This window comes from Rhinatrema bivittatum, chromosome 19 (assembly GCF_901001135.1).
Source record: "Rhinatrema bivittatum chromosome 19, aRhiBiv1.1, whole genome shotgun sequence".
NCBI classification, from domain to species: domain Eukaryota; kingdom Metazoa; phylum Chordata; class Amphibia; order Gymnophiona; family Rhinatrematidae; genus Rhinatrema; species Rhinatrema bivittatum.
Genome location: NC_042633.1, coordinates 40,312,069 through 40,331,412, shown reverse-complemented (window position 1 = coordinate 40,331,412; position 19,344 = coordinate 40,312,069). Strand labels below are relative to the sequence as shown.

At 54.2% G+C, this 19,344-nt stretch overlaps 1 protein-coding gene across 3 annotated transcripts in view; it reads left to right on the top strand.

Annotated features, from left to right (window-relative positions):
- Positions 1-17,971, top strand: part of LOC115080172 (kinetochore protein spc24-like) — a 29,596-nt gene extending 11,625 nt beyond the window's left edge. For 2 of the 3 annotated variants that reach the window (XM_029584274.1, XM_029584273.1), the window contains exons 2-7: positions 12,969-13,110; positions 13,213-13,386; positions 13,959-14,103; positions 15,209-15,313; positions 15,998-16,074; positions 17,007-17,971. In XM_029584274.1, the coding sequence (XP_029440134.1) occupies positions 13,221-13,386; positions 13,959-14,103; positions 15,209-15,313; positions 15,998-16,074; positions 17,007-17,113 (600 nt within the window). In that variant the 5' untranslated portion in view covers positions 12,969-13,110; positions 13,213-13,220 and the 3' untranslated portion in view covers positions 17,114-17,971. Of the gene's footprint in view, positions 1-9,587; positions 10,025-12,968; positions 13,111-13,212; positions 13,387-13,958; positions 14,104-15,208; positions 15,314-15,997; positions 16,075-17,006 lie in introns of those variants that run through there. The other variant, XM_029584272.1, reaches the window with a different exon arrangement.
- The last annotated feature ends 1,373 nt before the right edge of the window (positions 17,972-19,344 follow it).

The following is a 19,344-nucleotide window of genomic DNA, read 5'->3' as shown; positions in this document are numbered from 1 at the left end:
CCATACCCATCCTTCACCTGTCTCCCTCGCTAGGAAACGTAACACATCCCCCCTCACTTATATCTCTCCTCCATACCCATCCTTCACCTGTCTCCTCGCTGGGAAACGTAACACATCCCCCTCTCACTTATATCTCTCCTCCATACCCATCCTTCACCTGTCTACTCGCTAGGAAACGTAAAACATCCCCCCCTCACTTATATCTCTCCTCCATACCCATCCTTCACCTGTCTACTCGCTAGGAAACGTAACACATCCCCCCTCACTATATCTCTCCTCCATACCCATCCTTCACCTGTCTACTCGCTGGGAAACGTAACACATCCCCCCTCACTTATATCTCTCCTCCATACCCAATCCTTCACCTGTCTACTCGCTAGGAAACGTAACACATCCCCTCTCACTTATATCTCTCCTCCATACCCATCCTTTACCTGTCTCCTCGCTAGGAAACGTAACACATCCCCCCTCACTTATATCTCTCCTCCATACCCATCCTTCACCTGTCTACTCGCTAGGAAACGTAACACATCCCCTCTCACTTATATCTCTCCTCCATACCCATCCTTCACCTGTCTACTCGCTGAGAAACGTAACACATCCCCCCTCACTTATATCTCTCCTCCATACCCATCCTTCACCTGTCTACTCGCTGGGAAACGTAACACATCCCCCCTCACTTATATCTCTCCTCCATACCTATCCTTCACCTGTCTACTCGCTGGGAACGTAACACATCCCCTCTCACTTATATCTCTCCTCCATACCCATCCTTCACCTGTCTACTCGCTAGGAAACGTAACACATCCCCCCTCACTTATATCTCTCCTACATACCATCCTTCACCTGTCTCCTCGCTAGGAAACGTAACACATCCCCCCTCACTTATATCTCTCCTCCATACCCATCCTTCACCTGTCTACTCGCTAGGAAACGTAACACATCCCCTCTCACTTATATCTCTCCTCCATACCCATCCTTCACCTGTCTACTCGCTGGGAAACGTAACACATCCCCCCTCACTTATATCTCTCCTCCATACCCATCCTTCACCTGTCTACTCGCTGGGAAACGTAACACATCCCCCCCTCACTTATATCTCTCCTCCATACCCATCCTTCCCTCCCTCCCCTCACTGTCCCCTCCTCACTCACACACACTTCCCTTTACCCCCTGCCTGCTCACTTATCCTCTTTTCCAGAGACTCGCTCACCCTTTCCTCACACACACCTCACCGCTGGACACTTAAATCTCTCTATCACACACTTTGTTCCTGCCCCCGTCCCCTCTGTCTTTTGCTCACTCATTTCCCCTGCCCCCCTCCCTTCACGCACATCCCTCTCCTACCCCTGATCTCTCTCATACCTTAGCAGTGCTGAAGCCCTCCAGCACCAGCAGCAGCACCGGGACCCTTGGGGGGCCTGCAGTCTTGCTTTCCCCATGGCCTCCGTTGTCCCTGAAAGAAGCCGTTCTTCTGCCTTCATCAGGAGGTGCCTAGGTACAGAGAGAGTGCAGGGGTCACAGGACAGGCAGGGCAGTGCCTGTGACCTTCATCACTGCTACTGCCCTGTGCCACTGTCACCTGCCTCCATGTCATACTGTACAGTCTTATTCAGTCCTGGCTTTATCGTGGTGCATTCTGGGATTTGTAGTATGGAGGGCATCAGCTTCCCCACCTGGGGGGCAACGCTCCCTGCGGGATGCAGGGCAACAGTTATTTTGTCTCTTTCGGTGGGAGAGCGGGCTGGTGCCCACTCTCCCGGGCACTTTCGTACGGTCTGCAATAGGCCAACTGGGGGCAACGCCCCTCCCTCAGCTGAAAAGCAAGAAGACACTGGGAGAAGAGAGGGGCAGTCTGGAGACCTATGTCCTGCAGCTCAGGAGTGAGAGCCACTGACCAATAGGATTGCTAGAACCTGTCCGTGAGCAGAGCTTCTGATAGGCTGAATGGAAGAGGAACTAACCAATGACAGGAGCCAATGAGGGCCAGGAGATTGGTAGGGAGCCAATAACGGTTAGATGTGGGGGTGTGAAGAGCCAATCAGAAGTGCGAGCTCATGTTTATTAATATTTCTCCTCTGCAGTGGATGTGACTCTGGATCCTGAAACCGCTCATCCCCGGCTCCTCCTGACTGACGAGAAAACTGTGAAATATGGAGGCACAGGAGAGGACGTGCTGGTCGATCTACTGAGATTTGATTCATATCTCTGTGTGCTGGGGCGTGAGGCCTTCACCTCGGGGAGACATTACTGGGAGGTGGAGGTGGGGGACGGGAGGAGATGGCACTTGGGGGTGTGCAGAGACTCTGTGAGGAGGAAGGGGAGGATCACACGATCACCTGAGGAGGGATTCTGGGCAATTGAGCTGAGGTGGGGAGGGGAATACTGGACCCTCACCTCCCCAGGGACCCTGCTCCCCCTGAGTAAGAGTCCCCAGGGCTGTGGGGATCTTCCTGGACTATGGGAGGCAGAAGAAGTTTCATTTTACGATGCAGAGAATAAATCTAAACTTTTCACCTTCTCTGACCCCTTCTCTGACCTCCCTCCTGCCTTTCTTCAGTACCCTCGATGACTCTCTGAGGATCCGGCCAGTGCCAGCTGGGAGGGAGAGTGCAGGGCCTCAGGGGGTATCAGCTGTGTGTATCAGGTATCAGGTATCAGGGGTATCAGCTGTGGTATCAGCCTCCTTTTCCCCCTCTGAGAGGGGGAAAGGAGGCTCCAGATTTGTGTTAAACTTGTGAATGAAAATCACTGCCCAGCAAGAGGAGAGGACCTGAGAGGGTGAGGAGCGGGTGGGAGATGAGGAGTTGGGGGCTGGGAGGTCTCAGTTACCCAGGATATAATGAAATGGCTTCCTAATGAGAGTCTGCAGGGAGGGCTGCAGGACAGAGGAGGGGGAGAGGGGCTTTTCTTTCTAAATAAAATCAGTTGGAGGGGAGGGAAGGATTCCTTGCTTGGGGGGGAGTTAGTGGATGTAACTGGATAGATTTAGATGATTAATTTGGGGCTGAAAATCTCACCAGTTCAGCTGAAAATGTCCCTAAAGATTAAGCATCTGAGATTAGCCCAGACCCTTGCCCATACAGTAAAGCGCGGCCGCGGTTACCCTGCTTCTAACTCACTATTTGGCCGCGTTAGCCCAACCCGCGATTCACTACCTCTTTAAACCCATCCTTACTGCTTCTTTAAATCCCCGGGTAACCCTTTCCGCCCGCAGCATGTATATGAGATGTAAACGCTCCGATTAGCTATTCCCTCCCATACACGTAACGTGCGCCCCGACTATCGCCTTTTTAACCTGCAGTTTTGCCACACGTTTAACCTGCTAACTTACCGCCCTACCCCTGCGTTAGTGTGGAGCGTCAGGTCAGAGAGATGAAATTTCATGGGCAAACGACCCCCCCCCCCTCACCCCCCAGGAACCCTCACCCTGGCGTTAGTGTGGTGTGACAGCAATAGGCAGGCTCCGGTCAAAATCCCCCCCTCCCAAAGTAAGGTGCAGGGTGAAAATCACGGCTCGACATTAGAGATGTGAATCGTGTCCTCGATCGTCTTAACGATCGATTTCGGCTGGGAGGGGAGGGAATCGTATTGTTGCCGTTTGGGGGGGTAAAATATCGTGAAAAATCGTGAAAAATCGTGAAAAAAAAAAAATCGAAAAAAACGTAAAATCGCAAAACCGGCACATTAAAACCCCCTAAAACCCACCCCCCGACCCTTTAAATTAAATCCCCCACCCTCCCGAACCCCCCCCCAAATGACTTAAATAACCTGGGGTCCAGCGGCGGTCCAGAACGGCAGCGGTCCGGAACGGGCTCCTGCTACTGAATCTTCTTGTCTTCAGCCGGCGCCATTTTCCAAAATGGCGCCGAAAAATGGCGGCGGCCATAGACGAACACGATTGGACGGCAGGAAGGTCCTTCCGGACCCCCGCTGGACTTTTGGCAAGTCTTGTGGGGGTCAGGAGGCCCCCCCCAAGCTGGCCAAAAGTTCCTGGAGGTCCAGCGGGGGTCAGGGAGCGATTTCCCGCCGCGAATCGTTTTCGTACGGAAAATGGCGCCGGCAGGAGATCGACTGCAGGAGGTCGTTCAGCGAGGCGCCGGAACCCTCGCTGAACGACCTCCTGCAGTCGATCTCCTGCCGGCGCCATTTTCCGTACGAAAACGATTCGCGGCGGGAAATCGCTCCCTGACCCCCGCTGGACCTCCAGGAACTTTTTGGCCAGCTTGGGGGGGCCTCCTGACCCCCACAAGACTTGCCAAAAGTCCAGCGGGGGTCCGGAAGGACCTCCTGCCGTCCAATCGTGTTCGTCTATGGCCGCCGCCATTTTTCGGCGCCATTTTGGAAAATGGCGCCGGCTGAAGACAACAAGATTCAGTAGCAGGAGCCCGTTCCGGACCGCTGCCGTTCCGGACCGCCGCTGGACCCGCAGGTTATTTAAGTCATTTGGGGGGGAGTTCGGGAGGGTGGGGGATTTAATTTAAAGGGTCGGGGGTGGGTTTTAGGGGGTTTTAGTGTGCCGGCTCACGATTCTAACGATTTATAACGATAAATCATTAGAATCTCTATTGTATTGTGTTCCATAACGGTTTAAGACGATATTAAAATTATCGGACGATAATTTTAATCGTCCTAAAACGATTCACATCCCTACTCGACATGTCATTAAAACAAAAGTGAATAAAGTGTAATAAAAGTAAACTTACTGCATGTGAATTTTCTTTGAACAGTCCTCTCTCTCCTCCTCCCGAGGCGCGCATCGCGGCTCCCCTGGCTCCCGGGGGCAGCCGGCGGCGAAAGGGGTTTCCAGCAGCCCCCGCCAGCGAAGGTGAATGAATGGACGCCCGTACGCCTGGATGAGTGCACGCCCGCCGGCGAAGGTGAGTGAATGAATGGACGCCCGTACGCCTGGATGAGTGCACGCCCGCCGGTGAAGGTGAGTGAATGCACACACACCCGTACACGCCGGCGGGTGTGCATTCATCCAGGCGGGAGCCGGCGGGCGTGCATTCATTCACTCACCTTCGCCGGCGGGCGTGCATTCATCATGGCGGGAGCCGGTGGGTGTGCACTCATCCAGGAGGGAGCCGGCGGGCGTGCACTCATCCAAGCGGGAGCCGGCGGGCGTGCATTCATCATGGCGGGAGCCGGTGGGTGTGCACTCATCCAGGCGGGAGCCGGTGGGTGTGCACTCATCCAGGCGGGAGCCGGCGGGCGTGCATTCATCATGGCGGGAGCCGGGGGGTGTGCACTCATCCAGGCGGGGGCCGGCGGGCGTGCATTCATTCACTCACCTTCGCCGGCGGGCGTGCACTCATCCAGGTGGGAGCCGGCGGGCGTGCACTCATCCAGGCGGGAGCCGGCAGCGAAAGCGGCTTCCAGCAGCCCCGCTGGCGAAGGTGAATGAATGCACGCCTGTGCTCGAGGCGTGACGTCAAGGCGTGTGATGTCGGCGTTTGCTAATGCACTGCCTTGAGCGCCCAAATTGCACGCACAAATTGCTGCCGGCTGCCCCCAGGAGGCAGGGGAGCCGCGGTGTGCGCCTCGGGAGGAGGAGAGAGAGGACTGTTCAAAGAAAATTCACATGCAGTAAGTTTACTTTTATTACACTTTATTCACTTTTGTTTTAATTTTCCCCCTGCGCCTTGCTTTGGGAGGGGGGGAGAGAGGATCCGAGCGTAGGAGAACCATCCACTTCCTGGTGCCTGTCATTTCAAATGACAGGCACCAGCACACCCAGGTTATAAGCGCTGTATAGCGCTCTATACAGTAAAATGGGTTGCGCGAGCCTAACGCTTCACGGACGCTTCTTGCATTTGCAAGCTATTTACATACAGGATCGAGCGGTAGGTGAGCCGGACTGTGCGTGTGGCAAACACGGGTGCACCCAGCACTAACGCAGCTCTTCCTACCGCTCCCTACTGTATCGGCCCGAACGTTTGTACAGGGACCTCATGTAGAGTAAAATACCTGGGGAACAATTCATTAAGGAGGAGTGGAGGAGTCACCGAGGGGTGAGAGCAGCTACAAACCAGGGCTCAGATCCTGCTGCTGCTCCCTGTGACCTTGTGCAAGTCCCTTCCCCCTCCTTTACCCCAGGCTGTGAGCCCTCTGGGGACGGGGAGATAGGGACAGCACCTGCAGGATAGGGGCAGCCAGGACTGGTGGCTCCTTACAGAAACCGTCCCACAGATAATACTCTCCAGACATCAATGGGATTAAAACAAGGCCTCAGCTTTATTAGTAATTAAATCGCCAGAGCCAAGGTCAGCACAGATTCCCCATCCCAAGGAATCACTGCCACGCCCCAGCGAGATGACCCCCTCACAGGCCCCCAGACCTGCAATATCCAGCAGTATCCCCCCGCTAACCGGGACCCCCACCACAGCCCAGCAAGATGACCCCCTCACAGGCCCCCAAACCTGCAATATCCAGCAGTATCCCCCCGCTAACCAGGACCCCCCACCACAGCCCAGCAAGATGCCCCCCTCACAGGCCCCCAAACCTGCAATATCCAGCAGTATCCCCCCCCGCTAACCGGGACCCCCACCACAGCCCAGCAAGATGACCCCCTCACAGGCCCCCAAACCTGCAATATCCAGCAGTATCCCCCCGCTAACCGGGACCCCCCACCACAGCCCAGCAAGATGACCCCCTCACAGGCCCCCAAACCTGCAATATCCAGCAGTATCCCCCCCCCCCCCGCTAACCGGGACCCCCACCACAGCCCAGCAAGGTGACCCCCTCACAGGCCCCCAAACCTGCAATATCCAGCAGTATCCCCCCGCTAACCGGGACCCCCACCACAGCCCAGCAAGATGACCCCCTCACAGGCCCCCAAACCTGCAATATCCAGCAGTATCCCCCCGCTAACCAGGACCCCCACCACAGCCCAGCAAGATGACCCCCTCACAGGCCCCCAAACCTGCAATATCCAGCAGTATCCCCCCGCTAACAGGGACCCCCACCACAGCCCAGCAAGATGACCCCCTCACAGGCCCCCAAACCTGCAATATCCAGCAGTATCCCCCCGCTAACCGGGACCCCCACCACAGCCCAGCAAGATGACCCTCTCACAGGCCCCCAAACCTGCAATATCCAGCAGTATCCCCCCCGCTAACCGGGACCCCCACCACAGCCCAGCAAGATGACCCCCTCACAGGCCCCCAAACCTGCAATATCCAGCAGTATCCCCCCCGCTAACCGGGACCCCCACCACAGCCCAGCAAGATGACCCTTCACAGGCCCCCAAACCTGCAATATCCCAGCAGTATCCCCCCCGCTAACCGGGACCCCCACCACAGCCCAGCAAGATGACCCCTTCACAGGCCCCCAAACCTGCAATATCCAGCAGTATCCCCCCCGCTAACCGGGACCCCCACCACAGCCCAGCAAGGTGACCCTTCACAGGCCCCCCAAACCTGCAATATCCAGCAGTATCCCCCCCTGCTAACCGGGACCCCCACCACAGCCCAGCAAGATGACCCCTTCACAGGCCCCCAAACCTGCAATATCCAGCAGTATCCCCCCCGCTAACCGGGACCCCCCACCACAGCCCAGCAAGATCCCCCCCGCTAACCGGGACCCCCACCACAGCCCATCAAGGGGGCCCAACCACGAGCCTGAACCCTGTCACATGCAACTAACGCCAGAGCCACGAAAGCAGATTCCTGGCTCTAAACCCTGCCCCACAAGAATCAGGGCTCTGGTAACTCCAGCACCGGGAGGGGGTCGGGTGGAGAATCCTCACAGCCCCCTCACCCCCCCACAAACGACTCCAGGGCCTCCTGAATAGAGTTAAGGAATAAATCATTGTCCTCATTAGACAGGTGAACACCGTCCCTGCCATAAAGGCCCGGACGGACATCCCAGGACCAGATGTGAGTAACATGAATCCCACCGTGCGCCAACAACCAGGACCCAATCTGCTTATTCAGTTTAACCCGACTGCAGCCGTATGTACCCGGATCAGTCCAGACACCTGGGATGTACCAGAGCCAACTTACCGAGGGTGGGACCCAGAGAGCCCCGCTCTGAGCACTCCCTCGCCAAATCCACCCACAGCCGAAGCTTGGACATCCAAACAGTAACGCCTCGCAAAAATATGCCACGACTTCCACGTAGCCGTCCTGCAAATTTCCTGAGAGGACGCTTGAAAAGATTCCGCCCAAGAAGCGGTATGAGACCGCGTAGAAGGAGCCCGAAGGCCCACTGGCACAGCCTTCCCACGTAGCTAAAATGCCGACCCATTGGCCTCCTTCAGCCAGCGAGTTGCCATACTTTTTGGGGCTGCACTTCCTCTCTTTGGGCCACTTCCCAACATGAAAAGATGGTCAGAAAAACGGACGGGATCTGTTAGCTCGAGATATCGCAGCAGCACCCTGCGAATATCCAGATTCCGTAAATCCCGAGCCATCGGATCAGACCGCTCCCCTTCAGGGAAAGGAGGAAGCTCAAGTGGCTGATTCAAAAGGAAAAGAAGACACCACCCTTGGCAGAAAAGAGAGAACCGTCTCCAGTGACACTAAACCATAAAACTACCCGATCAGGAATCCCCAGAGACTGTGGGTTTTGCACCTGCCATCTGCTGGAGACAGAGTAAGACTGAGAGGCTGTGGGTGGCACCCTGGTATATGAGAGAGCCCGTCAAAGTTTTGCTCTGTCTCCATCTGCTGGTGCGGAGGAGGCATAACCCAGGTGTCTGGACTGATCCGGGTACGTACAGGGAACACCATTTCCAGTTTTACCAGTTCATCCGCAGTTCAGAGACTGGTCCTCCAAACCCCCTAGTTTAATAGCCTTCACTGCCCCCCAGTTATCCCCAACCCTTAAAAACCCACAAATCTGCCTAGTTATCTTTATTTTATAACTTACACAGCATCTATAGCAGAAGTAGATGGGGGCCTCAGCCTGCACCATATTGCATATGTATTTATGTGCACATCAGCTTCATGCCCTGACCACAGCCTGCTTCGAAAATTTCCGAGATGAGCGGCCTGCAGCATTTATGTGCATATCCAGGCAGCTTTTAATATCCGCTTGGTGCTAGCATATTCACACATCCCCTAATTAATATGCGCATCAGGCTTTTAAAATGCACTTTTAAGGTTTTATCAGATATCAAACCCTTTAGGAAAAACTTAAAGGCTTTGTTATTTTGGGAAGCTTTTCCTGAAAGCTAGTGAATATTATTTGAAGATTTATCTATTATTGTATAATGTTTTTGATATTTTACTATGTAATGTATAATTTTAATATGTTTTATATATGTGCTGCACTCTGCTTAGCATGTGCCATTATAAGTGGAATAAAAATATTTATATAAATAAATAACCCTCCGTAAAAGAAAGAGAGAAAGATTGTAAGTGACCACACCAGAAATACAGTACTTCTCTAATAAAGGCATTCAGACCTTAACAGGAACACTGAGCCGAGTTCAGAGGGAGAATCTGCAACCAAAGGTGAACTAATTTTACTTTCAAAAAGGGAAAGGGTTTTTTCTTAAAAATGTGAAACTGTTTATTGGGTTGAACTATTTTAAGCAATGTAAATTATTATGTATTTATGAAGTTAACTAAGTTCTGGAATTTGTTATCAGAGGATGTGGTGAAAGCTGTTAGTATAGCAGCGTTTAAAAAAAGGTTTGGACAAGTTCCTGGCACTTAACAATCATTAAGGTAGAGTTACAGAAATCCACTGCAAAAAATAGGGTCCCTAGCCTCAGGAGACCCTGGGGGGTCATTATCCCAGCGCAGGAAGGTCTGTGGGGAGAAGACCAGAGAACTTCAGGGTTGCAGGAAGGGAAGTACCAGGGAACGCAGAAGGAGCCCAGAAGGAGTTCCCGAGGAAGTATCAGATGCTGAGGAGACCCAAGAAAGGAGGGGGGTCTGCAGAATCCTGGATCAGTGGAGCAGAGAGCCCTACGGGAGAAGGCCACAGCGTGTTGGGTGATCAAGCAAATCAGCCAGAAGCTCACCAAAGAAAGAGAGAGAGAGGACCTGAGAAGATCTGCAGTACACTAAAGGTACTTGCCCCTAAGAGCTTACCCCTTTGGGGAAATGTGCCAGGTGACAGCTGTATCTTTTGATTTCTGTTGTCTGTGGAGCACTACCCACTGGTGTTCTCTTTGGGTTTTCCTGTCACCACTTTCAATACAGATTTTTATTTTGAACAGACCTGGAGGGACGAGTGATTTTTTTTTTTTTTCTGGCACGGTTGGCCGGTGTGCACAAGAGTCCCAGAGAGTAGAAAGCAGCCTCTGTTCCTCACGGGGATTTCTGGGCCTCACATGCAAGATTGTGCGTTTCTGCATTAAATCTTGGTGACCGGACTCTTCAGCACTCGGGAGGGTTTACTGGGGGCAGATCTTAGGATCAGCAGCAAGAGAGCGTGCGTTTTACAGATCTGTAACTTTACATGTCCCTTCCAAAAGGAGCGCCAGGCAATATTTAAATTAGGGGTCGCGTTAGCAAGGATGCGCTAGGACCCTTAGCGCATCTTTGCTAACACGAACCCAGACGGTTTTCGCGACTGCCGTAGACCGGTCCCGAAAACCGACGCCGATAAACCCGGCTTTGGGTTTAAACCAGCGCCAGCCTTAGCCCCCATTGCTCCTTCCGTGCTAAGCGGCTTTTCCCGGCAGGGCGGCCACTGGCCGCTTTCGGAGCGCACGGCCGGGCTCTCGGTCACCGACCGGAAGCTACAGCTCTGTCATTGCAGGAGTCTCCGCCCCTCTCCCGTAGCCTCCTACTCGGCTCGATACTCTAAGGCCGCGGTAGAAACAGTGCGGCAGTGTCAGGCGCACCCTTCCTCCCCGCACCCACAGTTCTCTTGACCTAGCGCTCGATACTCTCTTCTAATCGCATGCAAATGCAAGCCGCGGCTGTGAAGCGTTAGGGAAGGGTTAGGCCCGCGCAACCCATTTTACTGTATAGGCACTTAATACAGCGCCTATACAGTAACCTGGGTGCGCTGGTACCTGTCATTTCAAATGTACCAGGAAGTGTAAAAAACAAAATTTTTAAATACCTGTCGGAGGGCCGCGTGGGTCCAGACGGCTGGCGGGTGGCGGGATCCGGGGGGCAGGTGGTCGCGTGTTATATCTAGGCCGCGGGCGGGTGGGCGCCTGTTCCAGGCGGCGGCGGCGGGTGGACGCGCGTTAGTTTCAGACGACCGGCGGCAGGAGCCGGGGGGCGGGTGGTCGCGTGTTAAATCTAGGCCAGCAGTGAATGAATGCGCGCCTGTGCGACCCCTGCGATTCGGCGTTCAAGGCGTGACGTCACGGCATGTGACTGCCTTGAGCACCGAATCGCAGGGGTCGCACAGGCGCGCATCCATCCAGGTGGAGGAGCCGGCCTAGATTTAACACGCGACCACCCACACCCCCCAGCTCCCGCCACCGGTCGTCTGAAACTAATGCGCGTCCACCCGCCCCCCGGCTCCCGCCACCGGTCGTCTGAAACTAACGCGCGTCCACCCGCCCCCTCCGCCGCCTGGACCCACGCGGCCCTCCGACAGGTATTTAAAAATTTTTATTTTTTTTTCTGACAGGTTTTATGTGTCCCACATCATTACATTTTCTCGATCGTCTCTGTATCGTTTTTTTTTTTTATTGTGTTTTATTGTTTTTGAGTATCTTAAGCGGGGTCGATGGATTTGTTACTAGACTCACAGTCCTAACACCTACTAGGGGGAGGCGGTAAACTAAGACGTTAAGGCCGCGGCAAAACAGCGGGTTACTAAGGAGATAATCTGAGCGCGCGTTACGGTATCGGAGGGGAATAGCTAATTCCTTCATTATACAGCTAATTCGTTCATTTACATGCCGCGTGCGGAAAGGGTTATGCGTCTGTTTTAAGAAGCGCTAACGACGAGTGAAACTGGAGACTGTATCGCTGGATCACCTTACGCGCCCGAATTGTGCGCTCCCAGCACGTTACAGACGGGCAATCTTCGACCGAACGATACTGTATCGAGCCGTCTGTGATTTATCCGCTTACGTTTTTTTTGTCCAGCTGAGTCAGGGGCAGGGAATGGGCGGATCAGGGAAGGAGGTAAGTTAGCCGGCTCGCTTGATTATTTATTGTCAGGCGATTTATCTGGCTAACTCTGGTCAGGCCAGAGGGCTGTCTGAAAGTTAGCCGGGTATACTTATAACCAGGTATATTCAGGGACAGCACCAGTTAACCAGATTAAGTGCATCCAGCTAACTAGCAGAGCGGCCTGGCAGCTGAATATCCACCTCACAGTTACATGTTGTGATAGTTTGTACCTCAAAGGGCCCTCAAAGTGTTTTGAATCTGTCATAACTACATAATTTTTAAGGGGGTCACGCAGAGCCGTAATCTTTGCCTAGTGGACCTAATACCCTGGCACCAGCCCTGGGAGGTGAGATACCAAATAGTAAAGGACAAGATGGGGGGGTTGTGAGGAAGGACATGAGCCAAAAATCGACTCCATGTGTCCAAGTGTTCAGAAGTTTCACAGTCGAAAGTCGACAACCCTAATCCCCAGCCCCCTCTGCTCTGCCTTCTCCTTCCCGCACTTCATTGCTCCTATCCCCCCCCCTTAACTGTGCCACCCCTCCCTTTCTCCCTCTCACCCTTCCCATCTCATACCCTTCTCCCCCCCCCCCCCCCCCCCCCGTCCCCTCTATCTCACCCCTATCGCTTGTGCTCCTCCTGCCGCTAGTGAACATTTGCACAGCGCTTCATGAATTCTCCTTTCATTTCCTCGGACGTGGAAAAGAACACAGTGTGGCGCTGGTCTGTTTGTCATCGGGCGCCACCTTTGCTGGTACCCTAGAACGTGTCCGTTTTCTCCACGCTCTGCTCTCCTCTTGCTTTCGCCTGGATCTCGCCTGTTTTTCTTGATGTTGTCACCTGACGTTGCTCTGTGTCTTCCTTTCTCGTTTTGCCCGCTAATTTGCCACCAGAGTTTCTGACTAAACAAATCCCATTTTCCTTTAGGCTGGCTCTTCTGCTGGAGATCGTCCGTCTCGCGCGCCCGGTCCATTGCGTTTCCCCGATCAGACGCGTCCAGCGGAACCACCTTTCCCTTACTGCTTTGGGGGTTTTTTTGTTGTTGCATTAATTGAAAGAAAACTATCAGGTAAGAATCTCTCTTCAGGGACTGAAAAGCAAACTCTAGGCAGCGAACTGCTAGCTTACGGTTTTGTAATTCAGCGTTTTAATTGGCGGCGCTTGCCAACAGATCTAAGGATGCTGAGCGAAGACCTGCAGGTCTCGGAGGACATTAGCAAGGAGATCGTGCAGGTGCTGTGCACGGGCGAAAGCAACAAGCTGCTGGAGAAGACCTTGGAGAAGCAGGAGAAGATGCTGGACCTGCTCCTGGAGACGGAAGCCACTGCCTCCCACATCATTCAAGGTACGGCGCGGCTCTCGTTTACAGGATCAGCCTTAAAGCGCGAGCAGTTTGCGGCGGCTTTGGGGGGTAGCCCTTGCGGTTCTCTCTCGTGTCCTCGTCACGGGGGGGGGGGGGGGGTTAGGGGAATGCCGAGGAATTCACGGAGTCGACGCGAGCGCTTCCGCGGTGCACGAACTCTCCGTACGCGCTGGCCGGAGGAAAGAGCTCTGCCGATCTTGCCCGCTTTAAAAAACAAAAAAAAAAAAACCCCAGAGTCTTAATTTTGTAATTATGCTCCTTTTGGGAGTCAGGGCTGAAGTTTGCTCAGGATGCAGTCGTGCAGCCCAGCACCCGTCGGCCCCTGACTGGCGCAGCAGCTAACAAAGACCGTTCACGGCCCACAAAAGCCTTGCTCAGCCGGCTTGCATGGATTACGTCCAAGGCAAGCCCCTTCAGAGTGCCGTTTCGGACGAGGCTCCTGCTGCGTTCGGCTTGCCCCTGTTTTCTCCTATTTGTCTAATTATTATTATTATTATTTTTTAACCACCATAGAGAGACGCTTACAGTGCTGCTCTGCTTAATTGCTTTTTCAGACTTTTTAGCGGTGGAGAAGAGCGTGGCCGAGAAGCTGATCGGGGTGGAAGCGAAGAAGCAGAGCGGCCTCTCCAAACTGCATGAGATTGAGCGGGAGCTTAAAGAGGTCTCTGCGGAGAACACCAATCTGGAGGCCGAGCTAAAATATCCTTTCCCGGCACTTAACGTGGGGGAGAGCCCTGCGGTCCAGGCGGTGGGGGGGGAGGGCGGAGCGAGCGCGTGATAGGGTTTCGAGGCGCGCGCCCTCCGGGGCTCTTGGTCTGCGCACGGACTGAATTCCAGGGGGCGCAGCTTCGGGGGAACATATTCAGGATTTGAGGATTCGTAGGCGCCGATTCTGGGCCGGTGCCGTGCTGGCAGCTCCAGCAGCGGGAGCTCGGTTGCTCACGTGTGCCCTCTCCGAGGCTTGAGAGAGAGAGAGAGAGTGCACGTCAGTCTGTCCGAGCGGCAGCAGCTTGCGTTCTATTGCCGCAAACCCACCACCCTGTGTGTCATAGGAAAGAATACGCCGGAAGCCCAGGGGGAGCAAGAGGCAGACCTCTGCCCTGGTCACTTATGGAGATCCGGGGGGGGGGGGGGGGGGGGTTTGCTGGTTTTTTACCCCACGACTGCTTAAGCAGCTTCCCAGGTCCCCGGGGGTCGCAGGTTATACCTTTACCGTCCCAGAATCTTCGCTGGCCGTAAACGAGCGAGCCGGCGACGTGACTGCGAGCCTCCCATTACTGTACGTTCCTGGGCTTCCCGGACCTGGCCCGCGGGGAGCCCCCACCACCCACCCTTGTTCCAGGGATATGATAGAGGTCTTTAAGATCGTGAGAGGTCTTTGACGAGTGGATGTGAATCGGTTATTTACTCTTTCGGATACTAGAAATACTAGGGGGCACTCCATGAAGTTAGCAAGTAGCACATTTAAGACTAATCGGAGAAAATTCTTTTTCACTCAACGCACAATTAAACTCTGGAATTTGTTGCCAGAGGATGTGGTTAGTGCAGTTAGTGTAGCTGGGTTCAAAAAAGGATTGGATAAGTTCTTGGAGGAGAAGTCCATTAACTGCTGTTAATTTTACTTAGGGAATAGCCACTGCTATTAATTGCATCAGTAGCATGGGATCTTCTTGGTGTTTGGGTACTTGCCAAGTTCTTATGGCCTGGATTGGCCTCTGTTGGAAACAGGATGCTGGGCTTGATGGACCCTGGGTCTGACCCAGCATGGCAATTTCTTATGTTCCCTTTCCTTGACGCGGCGCACGTTCCTGATGAAGGAGCTGGAAGAGCTGAGGGAGATGGAAGACGAGATGGAGCGGATGCAGAAGGAAGTGGACGAGGACACGACCACCACCATCCCCTCTGCCGTGTAGGTCCCCGTAAACCGGCTGCAGCGAAACCGGGCTTCCCTGGGTTCGGGGTGCGCCCAGCGATCTCCCAGCCCCTGCCCTCGATCCGTTTTTAAGGCGGCGTTTTGTAATTATGCGTTGTAAACGGCTCTGGACGGCGGTTCTGGGGGAGAGGTGCCGTAACTTTGAGATCCTAAGCCTCTAAATCCCTTAAGAGATGGAGAGTAATGGGAATAGTGAAGGAGCAATCTCAATAACTCTTTCAACGGCCAGTGAAACGTTTCCAGGTCCATATTCAAAGGCCCGACTGAGCCGGACGGACCCGGAAGTTTTTAATTTCTCCGCCCCGTCGAAGGGATAAGTCTGGGTTTTTTTTATTAAAAATTTTTTTAAGCCGGCGAAATCAATGCCTGGCAGTGTGGAAGGGTCCTGGGGGCGCAGGTGAAACTTAGCCCGGTAAGGCAGGTGTTCAGCGTTACGTGTGTGTGTGTCTGTCTGTCTGTGTGTGTGTGTGTGTGTCTGTCTGTCTGTGTGTGTGTGTGTCTGTGTGTCTTTGTGTGTGTATTTGTTGGTGTGCGTGTGTGTTTGTGTGTCTGTGTGTGCGTGTGTGTGTATTTGTGTGTCTGTGGGTGTGTGTGTGTCTGTGTGTGTCTGTGTGTGTGTGTTTTGCCTGGTTTCTTACCATCTGCCTCTCGCTCTTTCAGGTACTTGGCTCAGCTGTATCACAAGGTCACCAGAATTCAGTGGGATTACGACTGCGACCCCACTCTGATCAGGGGTAGTATCCTTTCCCGGTGGCAGGGAGAAGGGGGCGGGGGAAACAGGATAAAGAAGCCAATTCCTCACCCGTAAAGCTATTTCAATACTGAAAGCCCCCCCCCCAGGTACCCCCGCAGTCACAGACGGAGAGCGCCCGCAGTCCGTGGGGATCGCCTCGTACCCCCAGTCCCCATCCCAGGGAGCTCTCCCTCTGGCACTTGGCTGCTCCTCGCTCCTCCTCCGGCCTTTGCCTCGCACTTTGCAGGATCCGATTTCCCTGGGAAAGGGGGGGGGGGAGGGGGGTACAAATGGCGGGGGTCCCACGGGCGTCGTGGAAGCCTCAGGCCAGCTCTGACAAGAGGCGGCAGCTTCTGCTGCCTTAAGCTTCGTGCACCCGGGGCCCTGTTACCGGAGCACCCGGGTTAGGGGACGGGTAGCGCCGAGGACATCAGGTGGGCGCGTTGCCCATCCCTGATTTAGCTGATCCTTCGGGGGGGGGGGGATGGTAGCTGGTGATCCAGTGGAAAAAACCCCCCAGATAGCCTGCTTAGCATCAGATGGGAATCTGAGAGCAAGCTCAGCGTCTCCGGGAGTTACGAACGCCGCTGACCCTGGGAGCTCGCCCTCCCCGAGTGTAAAAGAACATTTACAGACCTGGCGGAGAGTCGAGCGCGCGGCGATTCCCTCTCTCTCAACGGACGCGCGCCCCCGCCTCTTCCCGGGCGCCCGCTTTCTGTGCGGGACGAGGGCACGCGCCGTGGAGAAAGAGAGAGCGAGCCCTGCAGAGAAACCGAGCGGTCGTAACCCCCAGCAGGGTCCCCGGCCTCTTCCATTTATAACCCGGGATTTTTCACCCCCCCCCCACGGGAGGTCGGGCTAGGGAATTGCGAGGGGGTGGGGGAGGGGGATTGTCTGAGATCCCGGCACCTTTCCTTCACCGTCCCCTTTGCTCAGTCCACTACAACGGAGACCTGGCCCAGCCCATCGAGATGGACAGCAAGCAGCACTCCGGCAGCTCCGTCTGCGACTACCTCTGGAGCCTGGTGTCCACCGAGTGGTGAGGGCTCCCAGAGGGAATCGCAGCCTTGGACGTCCCGCTGACCACCCTGGACACCCCCCCCAGACTGCGCCGAGCTGCGCTTAGCAAGAGAATGGCTTTGCACTTCCCGTGACCTGGGCTGTCCCACCCTCTCTGCCTGTTCCTTATTTTCCTTATCCACCTTTCCCCCCCCCCCCCCACACAAATTTATACTAAAGCAATTGACCAGAGCTGGGCCCCCGGGTCTTCTTGTCTTCATTGCATAGTGCAGCGCCCTGGCTGGGAGGTTACGGGGGCCCGGCAGCTCTGCTCTCCCCCCTTCTCTCCCCGCTGACCTTCGCAGGGCTGGGGTGAGGGGCGGGGAGGGAATCTCCACATTGTCGCAGCTTTCACGGGGGGCGCGCGGGGGGCGGCAGGAAACCAGGGTTGTTTTTCCCCATTCGCTTTTTATCTTTCTGCTGCTGGCAGCCTCTGGCAGGGGAGATTTTCCCCCCCGAGGCCGTGAAATCCCGCCTCCGAAAGGCTTTGCAGAGATTGCTTTTTAATGCAGGGGTGGCAGAAAACCCGAGACCTTTCTGATAAGGGGGGGGGAGGATGGACGGACTACATTATCAGGGATCACGGCTGTGGTATTTGTCAGCACGAGGTTTGTAAACCCATCCCCCCCCTCCCCCACACGCACAGGCCACGCGCACTCCCTCCAGTTCATTCACGGTCAGGAGTCCTGGGAAGCCTCTCGTTCCCCCCCCCCCCTCCCCCCTGCCTTCCTGCCGTCTCTTGCCTGTACCGGTGGAAAGCGTTCCTGCGTTCAGTAAACCTGTATCCTCTTGTGTGAAAAAAAACACGCATCGTGCATTAAATCTGAGTTTGTTCTGCTTTACTGGCGACTGCCTGAATTTTCTTCTTCCTGGCTGTAGAGCCGTCGTCCGCTCGGCGCTTGCCCCAGACGGCAACCTAAAGGGGGACGGCAGAAACCACCCCCCCCCCCCCCCCCCCCAAGCAAGCTGCCGCTCCATGCTGCTTACCCCCCCCACCGCGCCTTAATATTTATAATGAAAACCAAGCGCCTGTCGAACCCGAAACAAAATTACTGCTGGCAACACTTTTACGGGGACGAGAAGCCCGCTTGATACTTCAGATGCTGCCGCCGCTTGACGGTGCTTTGCTTTTGGCCTTGGCTGTAACGGCAGTCCCCGCGCCCTTTCTCTTAACATCCGCGAGTCAGGGGGTAGAAGCTGCTTCTCCGCGCAAGTTTATTTATTTTAAATTCTCTTAACCCGCTCGTTCCACGCAGCATTTCGCGGCGGCTTACGTAGCGTTAACGCAGGTAAATATTAAAACAGAAGTACGGACTAAAAGAAGAAAAACCAAACCCCCCCAGACTGCTAGAACCTGTCCGTGTCAGAAAAGCCGGTTCACGTAGGTGCGCGTTTAGTGCTTCCTTGAAGGCCGTAGGTGCAGACTCTGGTAGATTGTCCCTCGCGGAAAACGCCCTCTTCCGTGTAATCTCGGGTCCGGCGAGTCTTACAGTGGGTACTCCCAGCAGATTTTTACTCGCAGATCGCGGTCGACGGGGTTGGGTTTGTAAAGACGAAGGGCTGAAGCTAGCCAGGTGGATGATTCATTATTTAAAAGCTCAGATATCGGGCCGAGGGCTTTCTATGGGGGCAGCCAGTGTAATTTCATCCACGCGGGGGCAATGGGATCTCATGCTTGACTTCCTGTCGGGGTCATTGCCGCAGAATTGTGAATCACTTGTAAAGGGACGCATTGCATGGATTTGGTAAAGCCAAGATACAACGAATTACACGAGTTCAGTATCAGTGCCTGTAATATAGTCCTGAAATCCTGCGAGTTTAACGTGGGTTTCAGATTTTTCAGTATTTTGTGAAAAATGTTTACACCATTGGAAGTAAGTGCATTCATTGATAGATTATTGTCCAAAGTCAATGAATGTCTGATATGGAGTGAAGGGATTCAGTTACTGTAGTAACATCAGTTTTTTAAGATTAAGTTGTAACCCGTGATGTGTTTGCCAGCATTTTGATTGTATTGGTACAGAGTGAAAGAATGTTTAATGTGTTGGACCATGATGTTGAAAACAAGACAAAGAACTGAATACCATCTTTAATACCAAGGCAGGAAAGCAATATGCAGAGAGGGGCTTAGGTATATATTGAACAGAATGGATGAAAGAGCTGACCCCTGTGGTACACCAGATGTAAATGAAGAACCATTGGAGTATTGTGGACC